General features: G+C 49.5%; 1 protein-coding gene across 2 annotated transcripts in view; it reads right to left on the bottom strand.

Annotated features, from left to right (window-relative positions):
- Positions 1-696: 696 nt before the first annotated feature.
- PTK7 (protein tyrosine kinase 7 (inactive)) overlaps positions 697-27,037 on the bottom strand; it is a 57,732-nt gene continuing 31,391 nt past the window's right edge. Inside the window, exons 2-20 of one of the 2 annotated variants that reach the window (XM_063096584.1) lie at positions 24,766-25,053; positions 24,205-24,307; positions 23,601-23,791; positions 23,357-23,507; positions 22,207-22,355; positions 21,429-21,695; positions 18,090-18,223; positions 17,784-17,919; positions 17,525-17,644; positions 15,925-16,074; positions 15,656-15,806; positions 15,429-15,556; positions 14,090-14,293; positions 12,958-13,113; positions 12,130-12,362; positions 11,022-11,102; positions 3,222-3,373; positions 2,148-2,326; positions 697-1,672 (exon numbers count right to left, since the gene is read on the bottom strand). In XM_063096584.1, the coding sequence (XP_062952654.1) occupies positions 1,512-1,672; positions 2,148-2,326; positions 3,222-3,373; positions 11,022-11,102; positions 12,130-12,362; positions 12,958-13,113; positions 14,090-14,293; positions 15,429-15,556; positions 15,656-15,806; positions 15,925-16,074; positions 17,525-17,644; positions 17,784-17,919; positions 18,090-18,223; positions 21,429-21,695; positions 22,207-22,355; positions 23,357-23,507; positions 23,601-23,791; positions 24,205-24,307; positions 24,766-25,053 (3,134 nt within the window). In that variant the 3' untranslated portion in view covers positions 697-1,511. Of the gene's footprint in view, positions 1,673-2,147; positions 2,327-3,221; positions 3,374-11,021; positions 11,103-12,129; positions 12,363-12,957; positions 13,114-14,089; positions 14,294-15,428; positions 15,557-15,655; positions 15,807-15,924; positions 16,075-17,524; positions 17,645-17,783; positions 17,920-18,089; positions 18,224-21,428; positions 21,696-22,206; positions 22,356-23,356; positions 23,508-23,600; positions 23,792-24,204; positions 24,308-24,765; positions 25,054-27,037 lie in introns of those variants that run through there. The other variant, XR_010023580.1, reaches the window with a different exon arrangement.

Below are 27,037 nucleotides of genomic sequence, written 5' to 3'. Positions count from 1 at the left end.
AGAAACTGGTACATAGTATATGTAGGGTTGGTACTACCTGAGGTTTCAGGCATCCACTGGGGGTCTTGGAACATATTCCCATGGATAAGGGGGGACTACTATATTTCATTACTGAGAAGTTTGGTGAGAAACAGAAGGAACTAGAGCAATTTCAGAGTTAAGAACTCATTTCCTTAGGATGGGGAACCCAGCTAAACTTACTGGAAGGAGGCAGAGGATAACTGATGACACAAGGTCTAGGTAATTAAGGGGCTGGAATCAAATCAGTTGAGGGCTGAAGGCCCTGCAGCAATGAGGCATTAAGTACCACCTCTGCTCGGTTCTAGGTGCTTCATCTCCATCCTAGAGTCTTAATTCCTCCAATTCTGCTCTAACTTGCCCCCCCCACCACACACTACTTCCCTCCTCACCTGAGCAAGAAGATGAGGCCAGCCAGCAGAGGATACGTGGTTGGCAGTCAGAGAGCAGCACAAGGTCTCATGAACAAGAGGGGACCTCACCTCCTCCAAGCCCACATTCTCAACTACCCTGTGAACTAGAGAGAAGGACCAGTATCTGCCACGGCCCACCAAACTACATGAAGGCACATGGCCCCTTCTGATCAGCAAGGGAAGAAGGAATACAGTTCGTGAGCAACAGCAGGGAATGAGTCTCAGAAACAGGCTGTAAAAAAGGCTTCTTTATTGAGAGCAGCAAGTGTAAAAAAAAAACGAAAAAACAAAAACAAAACAAACAAACAACAACAACAATAAAAGTATGAGACAGGTGGCCCACCCTCCTAATCTCTTGCAGGGCCCACCACTGCCTCCGATGCCCACCCACCCCACGCTGCAGTTACATACAAAAGCCGCCCTGGTGCATACAAAAAGGGCGGGTTATATAGTGTCAAAAGCTCCTGAAAACTCCTTCATCTGCCAGGCACTTAGGATGAGAAAAGGAGAGAAGGGTGGGGGAAGGCATGGGTCTGGGTCAGCGTGCACAAGCCCACAGTGGGCGGACTCACTTGCTGTGTCCTCCACAATCATCGTCTAGACTCCAGGTAGGACCTGTGGGCTAAGAGGCCCACTGGCGCTGTGTGCCCAGAACAACCCCCAAACTTAAGTATATTAAGGAACTCTGCCCAAACCTAGCTCATCCTCAGCCTAGCCCTTCTCAGGCAAAGTTGGCAGGTGAGTGGCAGAGCTGGACCTGGTCAAGGGGAGAAGTCACAGGCCAGAAACTGGGGATACCTGAGGCACCCACACTGTCCCTGATGGGAGAAGGGGAGGCAGAAAGCCACCCAGCCCAAGGCCCTAGTCACCTAGTCTGGGTCCTAATTAGCCTCCCCAATGGCTGAGGGTGAGGAAAAGGAGGAAAGCCCAGGCCCTGCCCAGACTTTAGCAATGCCTGTTGTGCTAGTGTGGGGACCCCAGCGCCAAGGACAGGGATCTTGCCTGACATGCTGCCCGCTCCCCTCAAGAGGTGTCCTCCCCTGCCCACCATCCTGAGGCACAGCCTGCTAGGCGCCCTCCTCACGGCTTGCTGTCCGCGGGGCTGTCTCCCAGGGTGTTGGCAATATCACTGAAGGAGGGCCGGTCCTTGGGGCTGAGGGCCCAGCAGCGCTGCATCAACCGGTAGAGCTTGGAAGGGCAGCCCTCAGGCTGCAGAAGTCTAGCCTTCCCAGACTGCAGATCTGTGGGAAAAGAGCGGGTGGGATGTTAGTCAAAACATTTAACTACCTGTTCAATACTTTGTGGAGCCTGCATTTCCCATAAGCAACCACATGAGGACAATTCTGGGGCACACTAGCCAGTGGGGGGGCGGGGCACAGACTCAAGGAGTAATTGGCAAGTATCCTGCAACTGAGAGGGATGACTCCCCGCTCCACCAGCTCACTCTGGCTGGCAGGGCAGGGTCCAGGCAGCATGGGTACATGCATGGCAACAAGACTGGTGTCACAGTGGCTAGAGTGAGCACTGGGGGAAAGGCCTGTTTACCAACCAGAATGGAAGTACTTCAGTATTTTAACACCTGGAGTGGTCATGTTTGTATACCTGCTAAAACACAAGCCCTGAGAGGTGAGGCAATCTGAACCGGCCCTGGAGCCCTGAGCAAGCTCTCCACCTGGGGACCATCTAGAACCATCCCTTGGAAATGCAGTTGCCTACCTGCCAGCACTTCATCATCTGCCTGCCCACCATGGGGCATCTCTCCATGGGTGAACACTTCCCACATCAGCACACCGAAGGCCCAGACATCTGATTTGGTGGAGAAGTCGCCCTCCAGGATGGCCTCAGGGGACATCCAGCGCAGCGGCACCCAGGCCTGGCGGAAGTGGTAGTACTCACTGCAGGAGAGAAGCAACACAAGGATGGGAGGTGGACACAGCCTGGGGTCCCAGCCTCATACCACATCTGGGACTCCTCCCTGGCTAGGGGCCAGCCTTTCTACTTCAAGGCATTCAGAGAAACTGGTAATATGTATGCTGAGCACAGGGGTACCTGGATGAAATTTGGAGGCATCCATGTGGGGTTTGATGGTTAAAAAATTCCATTAAGAATCAAACTTGAGGGCTGGCTGGTTAGCTCAACTGTTTAGAGCGCAGCCTTATAATACCAAGGTCACAGGTTCAGATCCCCGTACTGGCCAGCCGCCAAAAAAAAAGAAAATCAAACTTTGCCTAAATGTTAACTGAAATGAAAGCTAATAATCATACATATTTTTTATATTGATTTTTAAAATGTGAAGAACGAGAACTCATTAAATGGAGAGAACTTTATTAGTGATAAACCAGTCATGACTAAAGCAATAGTGAGATGAACTGGGTGATCTGGAAGTAGGGTGACTCACAGGGAAGTTCCCACAAGGCGCTATGTAGCACATGTGGCACTCCAGAGCACTCTCTGCCCATGGGTGCTGAGCTTCAAGTCTTAGGCTTCAAAATAATAATTATTGAATTCAGGAAGTTACAGAGGGAGCCATATGAGCAGTTAATTTATATATAAACTGTTATAAAGTTTGCCCACCTATAAAGAAGGTTTATACGTTTTTATCACTAGAGAAATTTTTATAACCATCCGGAACTTTGGACCACCAGCTGGAAAGTCTGCTGCACCTTTGGAAAAGGATGGAAAGGCTTGTCCCCAGAGCTCTCCAGCTTCGAACTAAGCAGGCACAAGCCCTTTCCTACACCCTCCAAACTGTATTTGCCCTCTGCCCCTCACCCCACCCATGCCCTCTACCTGTTGTACACATCCTTGCTGAGGCCCAGGGCTGACACCTTCACCTGTCTCTGGGCACTGATGAGGCAGTTGCGAGTGGCCAAGTCCTTGTGCACAAAGCGGTTGTTGGACAGATGCTCCATGCCCAGGGCTACCTGGGTGCACAGGGCCACCTGCAGAGAGAAAGGGGCCGATCAGAGCAGCCTAGGACTAGCAGTCAAGGCGATCACCCTCGACACAACCCTTGGTGGGGTGCCACTGCTGCTAGTATGCTGCTTTGGAAGCCCAAAAGCACATAACAGCCTCAGCTTTCTTCTCTATAAAATGGGGATAATAGCAGTACCTGCTTTACTGGGTTGCTAGAACTCTGAACTAAATGAAATCATGTGTTTGCCACTACCCTGACACTTGGTAAGTACTAGATTAAGTGAGAGGCAAATGGGCTGGCGGCCACACACAGCAACGACTTGCCAAGTGAGAAACAACTGGGCAGTAATCAGAGCTTACATCTTTATGGGTTGTTTTTGTTTTGTTTTTTATTTCAAAAGTATGTATTTTCTACTAGTTGTGTAAAAAAGTGTGAGTGTGTGAATGTACACAGACATGGATGACTGCTTGCCTCCAAGGAAGGGAATGGAGGCTAGAAAGTTAGAGAGGTAGGGAAATTTTTGGCTTGTATTTTTTAAATTGTGAAAAACAAAAACAAAATAAAAAACCAACAATGCTAGCACCTCAGAAACCTCCAAGGGTTCCTTCTCAATCACACATTCTCCCTTGCCTCAAGAGGTAACCGTTACACTGACTTTTGTGATGATTTACTTGTTCTTTATAGTTTTATCACTTACACATATATTCCTGTGCAAAATAATTGTTTAGCTATTTTACAACAAGATAAGGCTGGAAGCAACCAAAATGTATATACTCTTTTGTGCCTTGATTTTTTTCACTCAACATGTGAAATTCATCTTTTTTTTAACCTTTGTATTTAGTTTCTCGTCATGAATAATGCCATAATTTAATCATTCTAATACCAATGGATATTTGGGTTTTTTCCACTTTAGGGCTATTAAGAACAGTACTGCTATGAACATTCTTTTAGGTATACACATGTAGGAGTTTCTGTCAGACACCTAGGAGTAGGTCATGGAATATGAGTATCTCTAGCTGTACAAAATAAAGCCAACTATTTTCCAAAGCGTAATAGAGTTGGGGAAATTCTTCACTGGTAGTCTTTTTTGAATTTTGAGCCACGTGACTGTATTATATTATATATAATACATTATGCAATATACTAAATGTAATTAAATAACATTTAAAATATATATATTAATACACTGAACAAATATTAATTAAGCATTTGCTGCATGCCTTACACAGTATGTGCTGGTGGAATATAACAGGGCTGGCCAAGACAGGGCTCTTAGTGAGAAGACAATCTAAGAAGGAGATAACACTGTACCTACAGAAGGGTACCGCCACCAGGGAGAGGTGGTCCATGCCAACAAACAGGTAAAATTGGAGCACCATGAGAGTGCACGTAAAGACCCATAGTCTCTTCACCTTTGTTGCCTTATCCAAACCTTGGATGCAACCACCGAGGGACACATGGGACCTATAGCATTCCCCTGTATTCCCCTGAAAAACAAGGCAAATAGAAATGCAAAGAGGTCCCTGTGACCTGCAGGTGATCACTGAACAAGTAACTGGGCAGCAGTGTGTTTCTTCTGGCATACAGACTCACTCTCAAGACCCATAAGGGAGAATTACCTTCCACATTATGGAATCATGAAGGGATGACATAAGAACATGGCCAGTAACCAGAATCTTTGTGATCAAGGACATACAGACCAAGACTCAATGACATATCAATTTACACATAACCAAATACAAAAGTATGAAAGTCTGTCTTCAGGAAAAAAATGCATAAAAATAATAATATGCTTACATATATAAAAATAGAATAATAAAGCATATGGGGCAAAACATAAACAAGTAAATCTGAATAAAGGATTTGTAGGAGTTCCTTGAACTACTCGCACACTCTTTTAAGTATGAAATAACAAAATTAAAACTTACCAAACACAACACACAAATGGCAAATAAGCACATAAAAAAGCCAAGAATAACTAACTAAATAAGTAAAAGCAGGACAGCCATTATGAAAAACAGTCTGGAAGTTCCTCAAAAAACTAAAAATAGAACTACCATATGTTCTAGCAATTCCACTACTGGGTATTTATCCAAAGAGATACCTGCATCACCATGTTTATTGCAGCGCTATTTACAATAGCCAAGACATGGAATCAACCTATCCATCAACAGATAAATGGATAAAGACAATGAGATGTCTATATACAATAGAATACTACTCAGCCATAAGAAAGAATGAAATCATGTCATTCACAGCAACATGGATGAGTCTGGAAGACATTATTTAAAGAGAAATAAGTCAGGCACAGAAAGATAAATTCCACATGTTCTCATTCATATGTGGGAGTTTTAAAAAAGTGAGTTCACAGAAGCAGAGAGTAGAATTGTGGTTACTAAAGGCTGAGAAGGGTAGCAGGGAGAGGGGATAGGGAGAGGTTGGCTAATGGATACAGAATTACTTCTACAGGAAGAATAAGTTCTACTATTCAATAGTAGTACTAGGTGTCTATAATTAACAATAATTTATGGCACATTTTCAAATGGCTAGAAGAGTTCAAATGTTCTCTTCACAAAGAAATGATAGTGGGGCTGGCTGGTTTGCTCACTTGGTTAGAGAGTGGTGCTGATAATACCAAGATCAAGTGTTCAATTCCTATACTGGCCAGCCACCAAAAAAACAAAAACAAACAAACAAAACACAAAGAAATGATAAATGTTGGCAGTGATGGATATACTAATTAGCCTGATTTAATCATCACACAGTGAATACATGTACTGAAATACTACTCTGTACCCCATAAATACGTATAATTATGTCAATTAAAATATAAAAGTAAAATAAACTACACAAAAAAACAAATAAGTGAAAGCAGGCCATGTGTGGACTAATAATGAGAGTATGTTATGGATTAGTAAGGATTATTTATAGTTACTCTGATTCTGTGCTCCTGAGGTTTAAAAAGGAAATAAAGCAAATGAGAGGTGGTGGTAAGGGGGGCTGCTGCCAAGTGATGTAGTGCAGGTAAGAGACCACCCATTCAGAGAGAAGGGGAAGGGACATTTGTTGAGCACCTACTGTGTGCTGCCTGCCTCTCCTTACATACACTCTGTGATGAAGGGCTGTCTTCAGCTTTGTCTCAGATCCCACAGCCGAGCTTTAAACCCAGCCTGGTGCCAAAGCCTGGCTCCTTCCTGCAGCTGCTCCTCCTGGGTCACATCACTGGTAATGGGCTGTCTGCCCACCAGTAGGCCCAGAGGTGGGGCTGCTGGTTACAGAACTGGCCGTTCAGCATCCCTGGATGGCTCAGAACAGCTTCACCGGCCTGGCTCCCAAGGTCACAGGGAAGCCGGCAGAGAAGCCAAGCCCAAGTGCTGGGACTGGGGGTCACTCCAAAGACAGCTCTTCTCAGCCTTCTTGTGCACTAGCCAGTGACATCCCTGAGGGCCCCATTGCCTCCACTGGTAATTTGCTAACTACAGTTACAAACTGTTAGAATGTCATGAAACCAATTTAGGAGTCTTACCAACATTTAAAAAAAAAAAAAAAAAAAAGAAATGGAATAGAAAATATCAGAGTATATCACACACTTAGTAAGGATATCATTCACGAAACTTTGTTTTTAAGTGTGTGTGTGTGTGTGTGTGTGTGTGTGTGTATGTTTTGGGTTGTAATGTAAAATGTACTTTTCGTTACTGTGGGTTTCAGTCAAAGTAGTTTAAAAAACAATCATCTAAACCTGTGCTAACAGGGGCTTGCTTGCCAGTTAGTTCAGTTGATTAGAGCACAGTGTTGTAACACCAGGTCAAGGGTTCAGATCCCTGCACCAGCTAGCCACCAACAAATAAATAAACAAACAAACCTGTGCTATCCAAAACAGTAGCCACTAGCCCATGTGGCTACTTAAATTTAAGTTAATTGAAATGTAATAAAATTTAAGATTCAGTTCCTCAGTCACTCTAGCCACATTCCAAGTGCTCAGTAGCTTCATGGGGCGAGTGACAACTGTATTGCCTGGCAAAGAAATGAAACATTCCCATCATCTCAGGAAGCTCTATTACATAGCACTGATCTAAACCACCACCAGACTCAACCTGTCTACAATATCCAGTGTATTGACTGGCAGTGCATTAACACAGAAGGGCTGAATCAATGATACCATCAGGGTGGGAAAAATAAGGGAAAATATCATCTTGGTGTACTTCTCTATCAGAGTGAAGACACAGCCCTGGCCGGTTAGCTCAGGTGGTTAGAGCACAACCTTATAACACCAAGGTCATGCCATGGGTCATGGGTTTGGATCCCTATACTGGGCAGCCGCCAGAAAAAAAAAAAAAAATGAAGACAAACTCTGGATAGAGCCAACCAAACATGTTTAATCAATGAGGAGCGTTAAGAAGAGGTCAGATGAGTGGGTCTACCAGGATTACTGAGCCCTCCCTGTGTGCAGGGTGCTGCCCTGGGTCTCCTGAGAAAGTAGAGGCCATGCCCCCAAAATAACCTCTGGACTGCCATCCTCAGAATGCCTCAAGTGCCACTGGTGGTAAAAGGGCCAGGCGTCCACTGAAGTAGTCGTCATAACAGGGCCACCTCCACTTCAGGCTTCAAAACGCCAGGGCATTGTCCAGTCTTGCCTGCTTATGTAAGTGGCAGACACAGGCTTTTGTAATGTGCCCTCTTCGGACTTGTGATCCCCCTCCGCCTGCTCCCTGTGATCTGGCTCACAAGCTAAACAATCTGCTGCAAGTTAGGGGAAACAGAAAAGGATGGACTTGGCATGGTGACTAACTTGCTATCTTTCCAGAGAGGCAGTGCTTCTGGAAATACTGGCTAAGTGAGGACAGTAAAAGGGAATTGTTAGACCCAAGCCAAGTAAGTGTTACATTGCTACCAGGCAAAATGCCATCAGACAGCCACTGGATTAATTTTCAAATATTGTTATAAAGACCAGTTCTTTGGTACTGACTAGACCTGCCCCTTCCTTTCCAACTTTAACCCCCCAAGGGCTTACCCAAGTTCTGACTAAGCCACACTATGAGCTCTTCTCACACGGGCTTTCTGCTTCCTGCACTGCACCTGACTGCATAAAGCACAGCCCACCAGGTGAGCTGAGCTGGTCCTGCTCCTCGTTGTGGCGTCAGCTTGCAGGTGATCCATGCAGCAATCACAGGTTAGTTCTCTGACTGCTGTCAGTTCTCTGACATCATCTTATTAGCTGCTCTAACAGGCATCACCTACAATTATGTCAACACCCAGGGCCCATGTCTTTGATTTCTATCAGTGTCCCACTACTATCTTGAAATCCTCCTGGGGCTCCACTCAGCCCACCCACACCAGGTATGGCACCCTTGTTTCAACTCCAGCTGGCCAGGGAGCATCCTGCCTACCACTCCACTGCACTTTAAAAATGGAAATTTTTCCCCTTCCATTCTCCTAGGCCCTAGGAATATAAAGAGACAGAGCAGCTCAGTACATTATTAGTACAGGAAAGTATCTATAAATTTTAGTATATCTTTCCCAAGAATGTTCATTTTCATGGACCGCCCCCCACCAAAAGCAGTGCTTTTCCAACTGGTGATAAAGACCCACATGAATATCAAAACTAATTTAGCGGGTTTAAAAAAAAAAAAAACAGGAGAGGAAATATCAAGTGCATCAAATACAGTGTTGTGGAAGTTTGATTTTAGTTATATATGTGTGCACACACGTGCATGTGTGTGTGCTGGGTCATGAGTAAAATGCATTTCTTATAGAGGATCCTAATCAAAAAACATTTCAAAGCCACTGGTTTCCATGAGGAGGGCTCCTCGAACTTTAATGAACTTAAGAATTGGCTGGAGAGCTTGTTTGAAAACTTCAGGACCTCGGACCTCACTCTCAAATTCCCTCATTCTGAGGCATGGTCCAGAAATCTGAATTTTTTAAGAAGCAACTCTCCATCTGATGTAGAATATTGTCCTTGGAGAGTGTAGAACCCAACTTATTGAAGGTGGTCACCATAAAATTTAAGAAGCTAAGGCCAAAAAGCATGAGAGAGATGTTTAGCAAAAGTAGTGACAACATGCAGTCAAATAGAGTCCCTAAGGTCACATGACAGAGGTGATTGCCTGTTACCTGTCTAGTCCCTGTCCCAGTCAGAGAAACCTACCTTGACTCTCTCTCCTGAAGCCATCCCCTTCCTGCCATTCTACTACTTCCTGTCCTTGAGAATTGAACTCAAATGGCTTTCTCTTACCAGGAAACCTTCTTTGTTAACCACAACCATCTGTACCTAAAGGACACGGATGCGTTCACTGTGTCTTATTTATGCCTCTCACCAGCTTTCTGTGTCTTACCTCAAGCCTGTAAGGCACATGCCATACTCTTTAACCTAATCTCCCCAACTAGATCATAAGTGCCCCAAGGGTAGGACGCCCTTCAGTTTCAATCTTGCATCCCCAAGGGCCATTAGGGCCATGCCTGGCTCAGTTAAGAGTCACTGTCTCTATGAGTGTCCTCATTTGTGAGCATTTTGGTCCTGAAATCACACCTAGCTGGAGCAGCATGTCCCGTCCTGCAACTTCCCCTCTACAGCCACTGCAGACAGTCTGTGCAACCTCACAGGGATGGAGGCAGGCGTGTGGCATCAGGGGGCCCAGTCACTTGCTCTGTCTGGGCCTTAATAAATGCACCTGTATTGGGAGGGGTTCAGCCTGAAGGGCATGGAGCCACTTCCCCAGAGATCAGGAGCAGCTAGGGTCCCATTCAGGTGATGATCAACCAGCCATGCCTTTCTGCTCTGTCCTCAGAGTCTGTGACATGGGTCAGCTTACAAAGCATGGAATGGTCACCTGGGAGAGAGGGCCATAGCAATCTCTGCCTACCCTGCCCTGAGCTCTGATTGGTTTAGGAGGTGACTTTGCTCTTGGCTTGGAAGCAGAGTGCCCAGTCACATGACAGGAAGTAGAACCATTTCACAGGGGGGAGTAGAAGGCTGTGGACAGAAAAAGCCTGAAGGAAGAAAGAGGAGGCAGGGCCACAGCCAACCCCAGGCCTCGGGATGGTATCGACTGAGGTGGCAAGGGGTGGTAGGCAAGCTCTCCTTTCTTCACTGTTTCAACCGAGGTCTGCTCCACCATGGGACTCCAGCCAGGGCTCTGTGCCTAGAACTCTGCCCAAAAGGCAGAAGGAGAACCAGAAGGAAATGCTGGGCAGCTCTCTGCCCAAGTCAGAGTGAAAGTGTGAAAACCACAGAGGGTGAAACTGGGGCAGCTCATTCACAGAAGAGTCTTCTACATTCAGAGGCTGAAGAAACATGCTCGCTCAGGGCCACACCCCGCCCAGTAGGCCACTGGACTTGGGCTGCTCGCTGCCTCTCCCGCGGATGCTCCTGCCCCAGAGGCAAGGGCCAAGAGCAGCTCTTCTGCGTGAAGCCAACATGGTAATTCAAAGCCACGTTCAGGCTACATGACCTGGGACAAGTCACTTAGCCTCTCTAAGCCTCGATTTCTTCATCCACAAGATGGGTATAGTAACACATATTTCGGAGGACTACTATGATAATTAAGGTAAGATACATAAAGTGTTCGCTGTAGGGAGCACTCAAGAAATGGTACCTCTATTACTGTGACTGCCCTTGCTCCTGGCCCACCCTTGGGGACCTTCTCCCTCCCTCCCTCCCTCCCTGTCCTCACCTTCTGCTTGGTGCTGAGGGGCTGTGACTTCAATTTTTCATCCTTGCTCTTGGAAATCCTCAGGAACTGTTTGAGATCTCCCTGAGGGAAAAGCCAAGCATCCCTATCAGGTCAGAACCAAGCCACTGGCTCTAAAGCATCAAACCAAACAGATGCTCGCAGAGTCCCTGCCTGGGCAGGCGGTAAGAAGCCCTGGCCCATACACTCACCCCAGCCTGGACCCCACTCCTCTGGGGAAAATCCACAGGGAATGCGGGAATCAAAAAACATATAGGAGATGCTCCTAGAAGCCCTCTCAGTCAGAAAGAGAAGAGAATTGTCATTCTTACCCTCGGGGGAACCCCCAGACAGGTAGGGTGACAAAGCCCCTGCCCTCGAGGAACTAAGAGGAAAACACAGTCCCCTACCCTCTGTCCTCACAGGTCCCTGAGAGGAAACCCTTGTCCTTCAGGGATTTATAATTTAATAGACATAAACGAACAGGGGAGAACACCAGCAGCAGAAACATACACAAAGTACTGGTTAATGGAAAGACTGAGAACAACTGCTCCCCACTTCCTGCTCCAGAGCTGGGGGATTGATAAGCAGCAGTTTGAGGACCACGGGGATCAGGGCCTAGACCAGCTAGGGAATGAAAAGGAAGGGGCAGCTCTGAGAATGACAACTTGGGTTTTCAATGAGGAGAAGCCTGGTGGCTGGGCTGACACTCATGCCAGGGGGGTGCCAGAGTGCTGGGAGGGAAGGAAGGAAGGAAAGCCAGGTCTGATAGCTTTATTCCTAACTGACAAGCCCGGAGGAGAACAAAATAACAAACCAAAGAAAATCAGTCAGGGAAGACGACCTGGAAGGCATCCATGCAGTGTGCAGAGTGAGAATCCCCAGAAGAACTTAGGACCAACCCCCAGACACCGACAGGAAAGACAGGTGCTAGAGAGCTGGCAGGGCAGGAAACAGAGCATCTCAAGGTGGCAACGGCAGGCAGGCAGAGGTCTCAGCTGAGACCACACTAGACAAGGTTTCCGGGGTGCTCCAGCCCCCGACCCCTGCCCCTGCCCCTATCAAGACATCACCCTGCCTGAGCCCCCGAGGCCCCCTGCCAAAAGCATACCAGGTCCACATACTCCAGCAGCATGTAGTGAGGCTCGGCCTCCCGGCACAGCCCCAGAAGCCGCACCACATTGGCATGGTTCAGCTTCCCAAACATCTCGAACTCCCTCCGGAAGTCCAGCTGCTGCTGCTCATCCTTGCTCTGCAGGCTCTTCACAAGCACCAGGGTCTCCGCCACTCCCTCCTCCACGCCCTGTGCCTTTGCCAGGAACACCTCCCCAAACTCACTTTTCCCTGTGGGTACAGGTCTGGGTCAGCCAGCTTCCTTCACCCAAGCAGAGCATGCCCCTGACTTAGGGGGGTGCCCAGACTCTCACACAGTGGGAAGTCTTGCTGCACCCCACCCACCTAGGATGGGCAACAGCCCTGGGTCTGCTGTGTGACCCTCTCACTGCCAGGGCTTCAGTGTCTCCCACAGTAAAATTAAAGGACTGGATAAGAGTCAGCATTTTCCAAAGGGTGGTTTGCATGAGAATTTTTGGTAGCTCATGATAAACATGTTTTAATAGTTACATGTTTAATGTATGCAAGCAAAAAATGTAACTAGAACAATCCCATAATTTCTCATTTTCCCCTAGAACAAAGCTGTTACTTAAGGAATCAATTTAAAGAAAACATCAAATAATCCTACAGGTAGGACACAGGAATGGGAAAATCTGTGAGGGGGTGTGTTTGTGAGTAACAGGCACTGGGGACACACTGGACTAGATTTCTCCCTATGCTCCCCTCCCGACCTCACATTCTAGGTCTCAGGGACTTCAGAGCCACCAGCCCATAACCCAGCCTCTAGACAGAACCAGCAGGGGCAGCTGTAGTCAAAGCAACATACCCAGCGTGGTGATGGGCTGCAGGCTGGTCCGTGGAAAGTGCATCTTATCACTTGTGCTGTGGCGTTTGTTGGTGGCTGCGGGGCCAGAGCCCAAGCTGGTCAAGGCTACTTCCTCTTGGATCTCTGCTGAGGGTTGCCCATTCTGCAAAGGCCCCCCTGGGAAGAAGAAGCACAGGGGAATGTCAGCATGAGACCTGACACTCGAGGCATCACAGGGACTTCAGTTCTCTCCCCCAGTTTCCCACTTCTGTCAAGGTGGGCCTAACCACAGTGTTCCACATGAAAGGGCTAGTCTAATTGATGAACTGATGGGGCTAAGACAGAGGGGGGATGGGCACCCCTCAGGGTAGGACCACTTATTGATGCAGCTGATTACGACCTCTGAAACTGAAGAAACTGCAGAAGTCTAATGTGAATCAGTGGTCCCTGAATACCACATCTACATAAGGGTTTTCGCTTTCATGGGGCCTCCTATGTGCAAAGCCCTAAGCAGGCACAAAGGGGAAATCGCATCAAGGGAGACCCAACCCTGCTCCTGAAGCTGCTAGGGGAGAGCCCAGCAATGCCCATGAGGAGCTCCCTCTGTGTGTGTTGGGAGGGGGGGTGCGGGGGGGGATAGGAAACAGGAAACAGATTGCCCTTGGGGGAATTCCCAGACTAATTGGGGGAGACAAGATGTACAACAGAAACAGGTATACATATACTAACTTTTTTTTTTTTAAAAGATGACCAGTAAGGGGATCTTAACCCTTGACTTGGTGTTCTCAGCACCAAGCTCTCCCAAGTAAGCTAAACAGCCATCCCTATATGGGATCCAAACCCGTGGCCTTGGTGTTATCGGCACCACACTCTCCCAAGTGAGCCACGGGCCGGCCCCTACATATACTAATTTTATCTGTGGTTTAGTGCTGAGAAACCTAGGAACCTGGTCCAAGAGGCTCCAATGAGGAAGTCTTGAGCCAGGTTGCTTAGAAGCCAAAGCCCTGGGAATCCAAGTCCAAGCTTCTACCTAGGGTGGAATAGCCCCAGCCCCAAGACCCAGCACGAGTAGCCCATTTCCTGCAGTGCCGCAGGAGGGTACTCAGCGCTTGCACACTGTCCCCCCACCCCCGACCTCGAGGGGGCCCCTTACCGTTGAGGCACTCCATCTCTGGCTCCTCGCCCTCTGGCTGCTTCTGCAGCCGCTTGGCTTTGCAGCGCTTCTTGCAGTAGAACATGAGGCCCAGCACGGCAATGATGTAGGCTACAGCAGCACCCACTGACAGCCCAATGGTCTGGATCATCTTGTAGGGGGGAGGGCTGCCTGGGCCCTCCGACTCCTCCAACACAGGCTTGTCTGAGAGACACATAGTTGGGTCTGGGCAGGGACTGCTGATGCAAACCACGTCCTACTTCTCTACTAACCCCTTCCCACCCCACATACGTGACAGCTTCCCAGACACTCGATGGCCTAACCAAGCCAGCGAGACCCGGGAAGGGGCACCACCTTCACTGGCTTTATAGGGAAGGCTCTGAGGGAGATAAGGCTAGTGATTCCCGAGCTGGCTGTGCATCAGAACCCAAGACAGGGACACATATAAAAACACCCCTGTCACGGCACCACCACAAACCCACACTATTGGTTAACAAGCTTCCTAAATGACTGGATACTGTGAATCAGGCCCTGGACAGCAGCATTTGGGAACTTCTGGTTTAGGATCCCTGTCATTGCCTGGCACAGAGCAGATTCCTCAATAAATATACCTGTAGAAGGGATCTTCTAGTCTAAGGACCTTCAATGGCCCTTGGAGAGAGAGGTCCCAGAGGACATTAGGGGAACTGAGGAAGAGAGGCCATGGGGGAGACTATGCAGTATCCCCAACTTCCACACATACCCCAGTGGCTTCAACTAAAGGGGCCGACATCACTTCATTTTTATACATTTAAACTTTGTCATACTTTGCCTAGGAAAACAATTCTGCTACTAAACCAAAAAGTTTGAGAACCTCTCATTTAAACCACCTCCATCTTACAGATGCAGAAACAAGACTCCAGAGGGAAAATAACCCCTCCAAGGGCACAGAGCTGGTTAGCAGGAAAGGCCTAGTCCGTGACCTTTCACTGACACATCATCCTCTCTGGGTCTCCAGCCCAAAGGAACCTTGTCCTGCTTTGTCCTGACCTGATCCCCTCCCCACCCACCCAGGGATACGTGTGGCTGCAGCAGGAGCCATTTTAGGAAGAAAACACCCACCTGCTCCCCAACACACACACACACCCCCCCAGCCATGGAATGTGAAATATACAACAGCCCAGATCTAAGCAAGGAATCTAAGACTGTGCAGTAGCATGGTAGAGGGGACACAGCTGAATCCCCTCCTCCACCACAAAAATGGCTTAAGTGCCTCTGTGTACAGGGGGCCGATGAGTACAAGAAGAGAACAGTGTTTGGCCCACCACTTCCTGTGCAGGACGTCCCTACCCAGCCATACCCACGACGTAGAGGGGGGCCTCCGTGTGCTTGATGTTGCAGCTGTTGCCCGCGATGCAGGTGTAGCGGCCTGAGTCCTCAGGGGCCACATCATGGATCACCAGGGAGCCGTTCTGGAAGATGTGCATCCTGCCGGGTGAGAAGCCACAATGCTGCCCTCCTGGCCGGCTCCTTGGGAGACAAGGCTGCAGGAGAGGCAGAGTAGGTATGGGAGGGAGGCAGCCCTACCTGGGTCCCAGCTTGGTGGGGTCCAGGATGCGGTCTTTGCCCTTCCACTGAATGAGTGGCTTGGGGTCCCCCTGGGCCTCGCACCGCAGCAAGGCTGTGTGGCCCTGGTACACAGTTGTGCGCTCTGGCTCCACCTTGAAGGTTATGAAAACTGGATGGGAAGAGATTAGCAAGGGGCAGGAAGTGGTGAGCAATGGGGCTGGCCCAGTGCAGGCAGCTGCCCCACCAGGCCTGCCAGCCCTGGCCCCAGGGCTCTGCCATGGTCGCACCTGCCACAGTGAGCTGGACGTGGGCACGAATCTGGCCCTGTGGCCCGTTGGAGGCAATGCAAGTGTAGTTGCCAGCGTCATCTCGGGTCACCCGGGCAAAGTGCAGGGTCCCAGCATTGTCTGTCACCCACTCTGGAAGGCTGCTCCCATCTACAGAGGCAACAAGGGGAAATTATGGGATGGATCAGAGTTACATGGGTGGCTTCCAATGCCCTCAGTCACTCAGCTCTACTCAAAAACATGCCATCGCCCCTGACTACCCACAGGCGAAGTCCACACTCCTGAGCCAGGTGTTGCAAGTCCCCCATTATTTACTCCTTTTCCAGTTTTCAGTCTTACCTCCTTCTACTGCACTGTACACCGTTCCACCTCTGCTGAACTGGACTTCTGATTGGCCCAGAGGTGACCTCATTCTCATCCTCATCACCTGTCACAACTCACTCCCAGGACCCATTCCTGCTCTCTGCCACCATCCCAGGCTTCAGATCCACTGGAGCCCCCCCCCCAAAAGCTCCCCCAGACCTGAGCAGCAGAGGCCCCACTTTCTCCTCAGAACATACAGCCCTACTCCCTCACTCTCACAGCTGATGGGAGTGTAAAAACTGTTCCAACCCTTTAAAAAACAATTTGGCAACCTGCATCAAGGGTTGTAAAAATGTTCATAGCCTTTTATACATAATTATTCCATTTCTGGGACTCTTTCCCAAAGGAAATAAACTTAAATCCAGAAAAAAACCTTTGGCTTAAAGATGTTTATTGCAGCAATAAAACAGGAGGGAGGAGGTAGTTAACAACCCAAATCTCCAACATTTAGGAAATATGTAAGTAAATTATGGTACACCTAATCATTGGAATATTATTGCAATCATCAAAACCAATGTTTATGCAGAATATACAAAGACATGGGGAAATGCTTGATAATGTTAAATAAAAAAGGATTTAGATTTACATACAGTTATCTGCATTTTCTATTTCTATGACAAGCAGGTCTAAATCATGTAAGTTTAATAAGTGAAAACTATATGTACAATAAAACTGCTATGTAAGGGCCGAGCCCGTGGAGCACTTGGTAGAGTGCTGCGCTGGGAGTGCGGCGACGCTCCCGCCGCGGGTTCGGATCCTATATAGGACTGACCGGTGCACTCACTGGCTGAGTGCCGGTCACGAAAAAACGACAAAAAAAAACTGCTATGTAAAAACAAAAAGATATGCACAGAAAAAGAAGAGGACACACACCCAAAGATGATGGATAGTGGGATTATGCATTTTTTTCTCCCAAAACTTTCTAAAAGAGCCCCTGTTACTTTTATGTTGCAAAGGATAAACTATTCTGAAAAGGGGGAAAGGAGGACTTTACAATGTCTGGAACAATCCAACCTCCTGTTGCCTAGAATCATCTCCTATATGACCCAATGCTGTAATCTGACCCCTTTTGTGTCTGGCTTTTTTCTTCCTAAATGGACCATAAATCAGTCCTCTATATCTTGTCTATCCCCACGGTTCCTGGCATAGTGCTGGCCACTCAGCTGGCCCTCAGGCATGCACACAGCTCATCAGTGGATGGCCTGCCTGCCTCATCCCATGCCCACATGGTACCCACCTGCCCGTACCCACTTAATAGTGGGCTTCTCTCGGCCTGTGGCTGAGCAGGGCACCGTGGCCTCCTTGTCAAACTCCATGCACTGCTGTGGCTGAGGTGGTGGCGTGAACTTGAGCTTTTCTATTTCAGCAGAGGGCAGAAGGCAGGTAGAAAGAGGAGGAACTGAGGCAGCTGGATAGGCCTGGCGAGTCTTGCTGCTCCCTCCCCTTTCTCTCCTGCCTGGCCAGGCAAGGTGATCTCCCCACACATGCCAGCTCACCCAGCACTTGGACTCGGGCCTGGGCCTCAATGCTGCCAGCTGGAGTGCTGCTCACACAGCGATACCACGTCCCATCATACACCTCCACGTTGTTGATGCGCAAGGTCCCGTTCTTGGAGACCTCGAACCGTGAGTCCTGCAGCACACAAGACATAACCACGGGAGGCTTCAGAGCCTGAGCCCACATGAACATCTCCCAGGGGCAGCCTCAGGGGAAAGGGAGCTATGGAGGTGAGCATGGAGAGAGCTGTGGGAGGGAATTCCCACACCCTGACCCCATCCAGCAGCAGCAGTCCTCTTTCTCACCTCCGAGATGAGCATCTGGTTTCTGTACCACATGACTGTGGGTTTTGGTGTGGCCTGGGTCTGACAATGCAAATAGCCTGGTTTGCCCTCCTCCAGCTGGCTGTCCTGGGGCTTCTTCAGCCATGTGGGCACAGCTAGAGCGACAGGGAGGAAAAGTGAAAGCTAATTAACAGGTCTCCAAAACCAAAGGACCCAACTCTAAGAAATTCTAATACCCCACTAGGCCCTGCGTTCAGCAACCCCAGGCTGCTCGGGTAAGAACTGCCACAGCTGCCCCATAGTGAAGGCCTAGGTGCCAGGACCTTTTGAACGTTACCTCAGTTACTGTTACAATAAACCCTCGTGGTATGTATTTCTGTACCCGTTTTACAGTTAAGAAAACAGAGGTTCAAAGAAATAATGGTGATTTGCTAATACATGACAGGGATAGAATTCAAAACTGGTCTGTATGACTCTAAAACCCTTGCTCTTCCTGTTACACCATAACACGCCACAGCTCAGCCCTCAGATCTCTGTTCTGTTTTAGCCACACTCACTCCCTACATGAGCTCATCCAGTCGACAACCTTCAGTGCCCTATGAACAGATGATTCCCAAACCTATTCCTCACTTTTGACCTCCCCCCATGAGTTTCAAGGCATTTCCAACTAGATATCTAAAAGCATCTCGAACTTCACGTGTGCAAAAGAGAATACCAGATTTCCCCCAAAATCCAGTTTTCCCTATCTCAGTAAATAATACCACTACCCAGTCAATCATGGAAGCCAAAAACCTAGCCTTGACTTCTCTCTACACCTCCCACGACTATCACACTCATTTTACACAAACCCTACCTACTTTCGCTCCAAGTGTATCATGATTTGACCACCTCTCACCTCTACTGCTACTACTTCTGTTTCAACCTCCTTCAACAACTCCCCTAGATTATCATCACAGCCATCTACCAACTGGTCTTCTGCTCATACTCTTGCCCCTAGCATTCTAGTCTTCTCAGAACAGCCAGAATAATCTTCTAAAAAATCAATCTGCTACTCAAAACCCTGCAAGGACTTCCCATCCAACTTGGTGTTGGTAGATTGTTGATAGCTGAAAACAGTCCTCCTATCCATTTCATCTCTTTGTAATCGGATGCCGATACTTTACCCATCAAGAGGCAGAGTCTATTTCTCTACTCCCTGGAATCTGGGTGGTCTATGACTTGCCTTGTCCAAAAGAATACAGCGGAAGTGTTGCAGCTTCTGCTTTTGCCCTCTTGAAGTCCAGCCTCTATGTAAGAAAGCCTGGACTAGCCTGCCAGAGAAGCCATGTAAAGGAGAACCACTGCACTCTGGTCAATAGCCTGAGTCAACTGCCAGACATATGAGGGAGACCATTGTAGGCTACCAGCTGACCTATCAGCTGACTGCAGATACACCCGTGAGCCCAGCTGAAGCACATGCAGCTAATGAGCCATCCCAGCTGAACCCTGCCCACACAGTCAGAAGCAAATTGATAGCTGTTGTTTCAAGCCACTATGTTTTGGGGTAGTTTGTTATGCAGCAGTGGATAACTGATCCACTTAGAATACAAGCCAAAGTCCTTCTATATTCTTATAAGGTCCCACATTTCTAGTCTCCACCTCTCAGCAAACACTCTCAAAATCATTTACTCAACTCCAGCCACACAGGCTACTACTGTCCCTCTAACACACAGCTGGTTTCTGTATCAGGCCTCTCACATGGCTGGTGGCTCCCACCTTAAGTACCAGTTCAAATGCCATCTTTCACAGAGGTCTTCTCTAAACTCTTCCTGGCCCCCACCCTGTCTCTCTCTGTCACCCTATTTTTTTTCATGGCTCTACTGCCACCTAAAATTATATAGTTATTCATTCAGTTGTTTCTGTTTGCTTTGCCACTCCTATTAGAATAAGCGCTCCAGAAGAGATGGGTTTCTGCCTACTTTGTTCACTGGTGCATTCCCAGCACAAAAAGAAGGCACTCGACCAACTTCTGTTGTTGACTGCAGTCCCAGAGCTCTCCCTCCACTGCGCTCTACCCACTATCCCTCAGCACCTGATCTGGCCCCCCCTGCATCACGCACTCTCTCTCAAACTCCACAGGCCTCTTCCTCAGACTGTAGTGCAGGGCACTTGGCAGGGCTCAAGCAGTGTCAGCTGAATGATGGATCAAAGCCAGCAGTTCCCAAACTTGAGCATGCACAAGCATCACCTGGAGCACTTATCAGACACACCTCTGCCTGGGTCTCACCCCTAGAGCTGGGTTAGGAGATGTGCAGTAGGACCTCAGGTTCTATATTTTTATTTATTTATTTATTTATCTAGGTAGCTGGCTCGTACAGGGACCTGTCGGACCTGACTGGAGAGAGGCTGACCATGTAGCCTGCATTTGTCTGCATGTCACTGTGTAAATGTCCTGAGCACCATTCCCTGTGTGCTGTGGCTTCCCTCCAGAACTAGGAGACTGAGACAAGAGGACATGTCTTCTGAGATTTCAGTATCTTAATGGGAATAATCTCATCAAAACTTCACATTTACAAAGCCTTTTCATATTCAAATCCTTCTGCAAATTTACCCACTTGGAAAAATGTTAGTAATGTAAAGGTAAGTGGAAGCAGCAGATTGCAAAACAGTTTGTACATGTGTGTGTGTGTGTGCGCGTGTATATTATATAGTCTGTACTGTGTATCCTTTTAAACTACCACAGAGGTTTCTAATAAGGCATGGTACAAAGGAATGAGTAAACAAATAAATCCCTATGCCTGTAGCAACCATACATAGGATTTATCATATGTAATTCCAGTCATATTCATCGCCTTTTCCCTTTTTCATAAGTCTACTAAAGAAATTTGGAAAGTTTAACAAACTAAAACAAAATAAAAATAGTTTTGTCCACTGTTACCTCTCAAAAATAAAAAAGAAAAATCTTTTTTATCTGCTTCATTTGATCTTTCCAACCACCCTGTGGGATAGGGAGTGGATTATGAGCCCCATTTTATGGACGAGGGACTGAGCCCTAGCAAGGCAGTTGACCTGCTATCCGTGGTCACTCTGTGCATTGGGGACAGAGTGGAACCCTGGCCTCTGGACTCCTAGTCCCATTGCTCTTTCTTTCCTCTGCAGCCAGAGGACAATTTTTCTGCAAGGGCCACTACTACTTCCTCTGGCTCTCCACTGTCCACTCCAACTCCCGGCAGCTCATTGATTCCAGCCTGCAGCACCCAGAGCTGAGAAAGCCTCAGGTAAGCACCAGGGAAACCTCTGTCCATCACCCCTAGAGTCCAAGCTTCCTTGGACCTGGACTCCTCTCCATCTGTCCTCAACCTTCAGGGCAAATGTGCTCACTGGCCACGGTGATGTTGATATCCTGTCGCCGCTGACCAGCCAGGTTGGCTGCATGGCAGGTATAGATGCCAGCATCACTCTCAGCAGTACTGGCAAACACCAACTCGTGGCCCTTCTGGTAAACCCTGCCATGGGCAGGTAGCCGGGCTCCCGCGTGTTCCCACCACACACTAGGCTCCGGCAGTCCCTTGGGGGGCAGGCAGGCCACACGCTCCTCACTGCCAGCTGTGAATACCTGTGGCTCAAGTGGCAGCATGTCTTCAATCTCTGCAAGGGTGTGAGTAGGAGGGGAACAACCTGATTACTGTGGGTTTCAGGGTACATGATGTTCTCCCACAGGAAGCCTAGGCCCTTTCTAGCTGCAACCCTCCTCTGTCCCTCTACATCTCCTCTTCCTATCCCCAGCATCCCCTCCCTCCCTCCACCCTCCAAGCTGCTTTTTTTTTTTTTTTTGGTGGCTGGCTGGTACAGAGATTGAACCCTGGACCTTGCTGTTATCAGAACCATGCTCTAACCAGCTGAGCTAAACAGCCAGCCCCCAAGCTGCTTTCTTTTTTTTTTTTTTTTTTGTCTTTTTCGTGACCAGTACTCAGCCAGTGAGTGCACCGGCCATTCCTATATAGGATCTGAACCCGCGGTGGGAGCGCTGCCCTCTCCCGAGTGCGCCACGGGCTCGGCCCCCCAAGCTGCTTTCTGAGTGGAAAAAGGAACCTAAATCTCTATGTGCCAACAACGTTAAAGGCAGCCCAACCTCAGCACTCCAGACCCAGGGACTCACCTGCCAGGTGAAGTGTGGCCTCCAGGACAACAGGTGGGCCCCTCTGCCCCTGGCCGATGCAGCGGTAAACCCCTGCATTGCGCGGCCGGACCTGGGTCAGCAGCAAGGATCCATTGGCAAACACCGTGGCTCTGCGGAGGTGTGGGGGACTGCAGAGGGGAGAGAGTGCTATTTCGAAGAAGAGGCCCACAGACCTCCTTATGGAAGGGAATGTGATGGAACCCCATCCTGCAAAGGTTGGAGATGCAGGAAGGAATGGGCCAGGAACAGGGCAGAGAGAAGGAAGCCAACACTCCACATCGGTGTGTGTACACAGGCATGCATGCACGTGTGTGTGTGTGTGTGTCTGTGTGTGTGTGTGTGTGTCTGTGTGTGTGTGTGTGTGTGTCTGTGTGTGTGTGTGTCTGTGTGTTCCAACTACAAGAGGCATAGCTTTGGGGGCCACAAGGCAAACAGCAGTCCAAGTGAGGGAGAGGAGTAGTTAGCAGTGTGCAACTGTTGAGACAGAGAGACCACCTTCCTGCAGGGCCAGGCTGATAAGGCACCCAGCTCCAGGGGTCAGAGCCCCCCAGCCACACCAGATGAACTACTGATGACGTCCTCAGGGCTGAAACCAGGTGGGAGCTATGCCCCAAAGACCGTAGTCACACCTGACACCGCAAACACGCTCTGTTCTCCCAGGGCCTGGGCAAGGACAGAAGTCCCTATAGAGGGGCTCAAACCTACCAGCACCTTCTGGAGGTGTTTGCTTCCTCCAAAAATGTGTCTGTGTGTGTGTAAGGTGTCTCTGCCATCCTGGACCTTGTTATCCAGACTGTGACCACCTAGGTCCCCTGTGTTCCTCCCATGTACTCACCCATCCTAGAAGACCCATGTGGGCGAGAGAGGAGGGTAGAGAGAAGTAAAGCCAACACTAGCTCATAGAGTGCCTTAGTACAAAACTGGAAAAAGATGCCCTTTCCTGAGACTTCCCTTTGTTGGACTCAATTGGTAACAGCAAACATTTTACTGCCATCTGCTGGACATTTGAAGTAAAACATGTACAAATCTATGATGTCTGTGATTTGAATCTCATCCCCTCTACAGAAGGTATGTGTGCAGCGCACAACCTGTACCACAGTACTGGAAGGCTCCCAGCCAGACACCTTACCGACTGCGATTAGTGATGGGAGTCTCGTCCTCAAAGGCCCACTGCAGGCTTGGGGGTGGCTGGGCTGAGAACTGACAATGGAACATGGCCTCCTCGTTCCTCGCCACTACCACGTCTTGGGGCGCCAGCACCACTCTGGCAAAGCTTTCATCTGGGGCAGGGGAAGCACGGGGGAGTGAGCAGGCAGGGTGGTGAGGCCCCTCCCACCCCCTCCTCCCCTCCTCCATCCCCACCCCAAGCATACCAGCAATGCTCAAGGTGAAGTTCTGGTTGCTGCAGGCCTGGCCAAAGGCATTGTGGGCGCAGCAGGAGTAGAGACCACTATGTTCAGGACTGGCCGGCCAGAGCATCAGGTTCCGCTCCTTGCTGCTGACTGTGTGGTTGCTTTGACCATCAGAGAGAGGGATCCCATCTCGGAACCACTGATAGGTGGGCCTGCAGAGCAGAGGGGGTCAGCGGGGGGGGGGGGGTACTCAGGGGCCAGTGGAGAAGATACAGTATCAGAGGGTAAGTTAGACCCCTCAGTTTACAAATGCAGAACTGAGGCCCAAGGGAGAGAGGTGACTTGCACAGGGACACACAACAATTAAGGGGCAAAATCAGGTTGAGATTCTAGATCTCTCAGCTCCCAGAATCCAGGGATCACTCCACACACAATGCTGGCCCTCCTCAAATTACCAGGGGTGGACATGGAGCAGCATTTGGGGAGAGGTGAAGAGCACTGTGGTGGGGGCAGGGAGTAGTTACAGAATGCAGCAACGTACACCTGCATAGAGTCTGAGATTTGAGGAAACATCTCTACCTGTCTAGGATAATCTTCTCCATCCCCACCCTCCTTGGCTCCTTACCGAGGGTGCCCGTCAATGTGACAACGAAGTGTAACCTGGGTCTGTGGCTGGATCTCAGCTTCTGACGCTGGATGCTTCAGGACCACAGGACCTGCCTCAATCCCTGCAGTAGAGGCCATGGTGCAGTGAGGGGCAGAGCAGCACAAGGGCAAGAAGGCAGAGGGAAGGGAGAGCAAGTGGGGAGCCATGGACCTTGAGGCTCTGGAGCCAGCAGACACAGGGAAGCCCTGTGAAGCTGAGGCCAGGGCTCCAAGCACCAGAGACTGAGTGTCCGCCCCATCCCTGGCAGGACAAGCCTGACACCTGGCCAATGGTCTCACTGCCTTTTCCAAAAGCATTCAGCAGGTAAAAGGGCCCAAGACTTGAAGGAGAAAGAAAAACTTTTGAAAAAAATGAAACTTTTAATTTTCTCTTATTCACACAAGCAGAAAGAGCTGACCACAACTGCTTCTGACTGCCCCATGCAACTGGAAAGGAGAAGCTGAGGCAAAGGAGGGGTCCCCCAAGGCTCAAGAGTTGAGGGTCTGATAGGGAGACTGGGCACAGCTCCCTGGCTCTCACATTTGATGTTGAAGGAGGCATTGGCACTGTGGGCTTCCTCTCCAGTGATGTCATCCCGAGCCACACACTGGAAGGCGCCGGAGTCCTGCAGCCGGTCCACAGCTGCAAAGCTCAGGCTACTGTCCTGGGCAAAACGCCGCTCAGTGTCTTGGACAGGGGCCCCGTCCAGCAGCCAGTACACATGCACTGGGCCCGGGGCCTCAACCTCACAGCGGAGCAGCGCCCGGCGCCCCTGCAGTGCATCCTGGGAGGACGGCTCCTTGATGAAGACAATGGCTGCCTGGGCATCTGCAGATGGGGACACAAGGAGAGGCAGGGTCAGGAGGAGCTGCAGCCTCTGTCCTAGCACAGGCCACCCTATGCACAGGAGAAGGAAAGAGGTTGAGTACACAAGAGGCATCCAATATGTGCAGGTATGAAGCATCATGATAACACAACTGACAAGAGTCCACTAGGAACTTCTTTTTCCCCTCATTTTTAAATGGGGATGATAATATCTCAAAGCGATCCTACGATTTTTTTTTTCTCCCTTTTTCTTTTACTTTTTTTTTTTTTTTTTTTTTGGCAACTGGCCAGTACAGGGATCCAAACCCTTGACCCTGCTGTTGTAACACCACACTCTAATCAACTTAGCTAACCGGTCAGCCCCCACTGAGGAACTTTTAAACTGTGCTGGATGCTCTGCAGGATAAAAAGACATGGTACCCTCTCCTCAAAGGGCTCAAGTCTGGAGAGGCACACAGGACAATTCACAGGACATGGCTACAGTCATGTAAACACCAAATGAACAGTGTGGGCAGTCAGGGCCTCTACAGTGCAGAAGAGGAAGGGAGCCCAGAGAGCTGGGCGGAGGCTGGTGGCACAAGGAGGCTCCCTAGGAGAAGCCCTGGACCTACTGGAGCAGATAACAGGAGGTCTTGATGCCAGACTGAGGGGCACTGGACATCAGCAGGCAGCCCTCCCCACTATCTAGAATCAGGACGTTGAGCAAAGTTCATCACGACCCACAGAGCATGCGGGAAAGATGACTTGCACTCATACACCCACAGAGGGTGCTGGTGTCAGAGGTGGCCACAGGCTGGGAAGCTTTGAATACCACCCTCAGATGTTCTGCAAAGGGCTTCTTCAGGAGAACTCACTCCATCACTGGAGAAGTCAATATTCTCTAGAAATCTGGGCTATTGCCAAGGACATGCCAGATCCACCCCAATGTCTCGCTCTCTATCCCTATGAACCCATCTGTGGCCAAGGCCAGCTTTTCTGTGCTACATTAAAAGGTGAGCCAGAAGTTCCAGGTTTTCACCAGATGCCACTGCCCCTCCTGCACTGCTATAGTTCAGCTCTGGCTGGGGCCAGGGGACACCCACGGACAAGGTAGACTCTGCAACCAAAGGTGGAACCACGGCCAGTGGGAACAAAGGGAAGAGTGAGAAGCCTATGCTGAGCAGCAGATGGGCTGGTGAGGTGGAGGGCAGGGCCAGGCAGGTGGGTGGCATGGTGACAGAGGAGCCAGGAGTAACACACCAGGCTTTGTTCCTGGCCCATGTGGGCGCCTTGCAGATGCCTGGAGCCATGGGACCTTGAACCCAGAAGAGGACACCCCTTGCTCTCTCCCCAGAAGAAGAAACAGGCCACCTAGGATTGCTCCATGAAGAAGCAGTCTCTGCCTTTGGCTGAAGTGGGCCAGGCGAGGGCAGGAAGGAAGAGACTAACAAGGCCCTCCTCAACCCCTCCAAAACCAGTAGAGACTGATCTTGGCCCCAAAAGTGCCCTTCTAATTCCCTGGAGGTGGGGCTTGGTTCTTTAGGGCATGAGAATCAGTCTCCTCATAAAGTCAGGGTCAAGACAAGTCCTGAATCCTCCAGGGCTGGGTCCAGATGAGGGGCTTCCCCTGGTGTTAGTCCACCTCCTGACATCCTCAGAGGTGCCAGCTCACATCTCCCCATACAAAACACAGTCATGGGCTGGAAGCAGCTCCGAGCACCCCCATTACTTCTCAGTGGGGCGCTGCTGGTTCTCTGGGTGGGACAATTCTCCATCATGCTGGGCTATCCCACCTATCATGCAAGTTAAATCTGCCCTCCAGGCACTGCCGGACACCCCCAGTCACCCTGACAATCCAAACACACCCCTACACATTTCCAAATGCCCCGGGGGGTATTTGGTACATGGTACAAGGTAGTACAGATGGTTAAACCCAGGTCCATACATAGAAAGGGATTTGCCCAGGATCAGACAGCTCCTTCGTGGCAGAGTCAGGCCATGAACCAAA

Source organism: Cynocephalus volans, chromosome 5 (genome assembly GCF_027409185.1).
Source record: "Cynocephalus volans isolate mCynVol1 chromosome 5, mCynVol1.pri, whole genome shotgun sequence".
Lineage (NCBI taxonomy): Eukaryota > Metazoa > Chordata > Mammalia > Dermoptera > Cynocephalidae > Cynocephalus > Cynocephalus volans.
The sequence above is the reverse complement of the archived record's forward strand: the minus strand, read 5'-3'. Positions and strand labels throughout refer to the sequence as shown.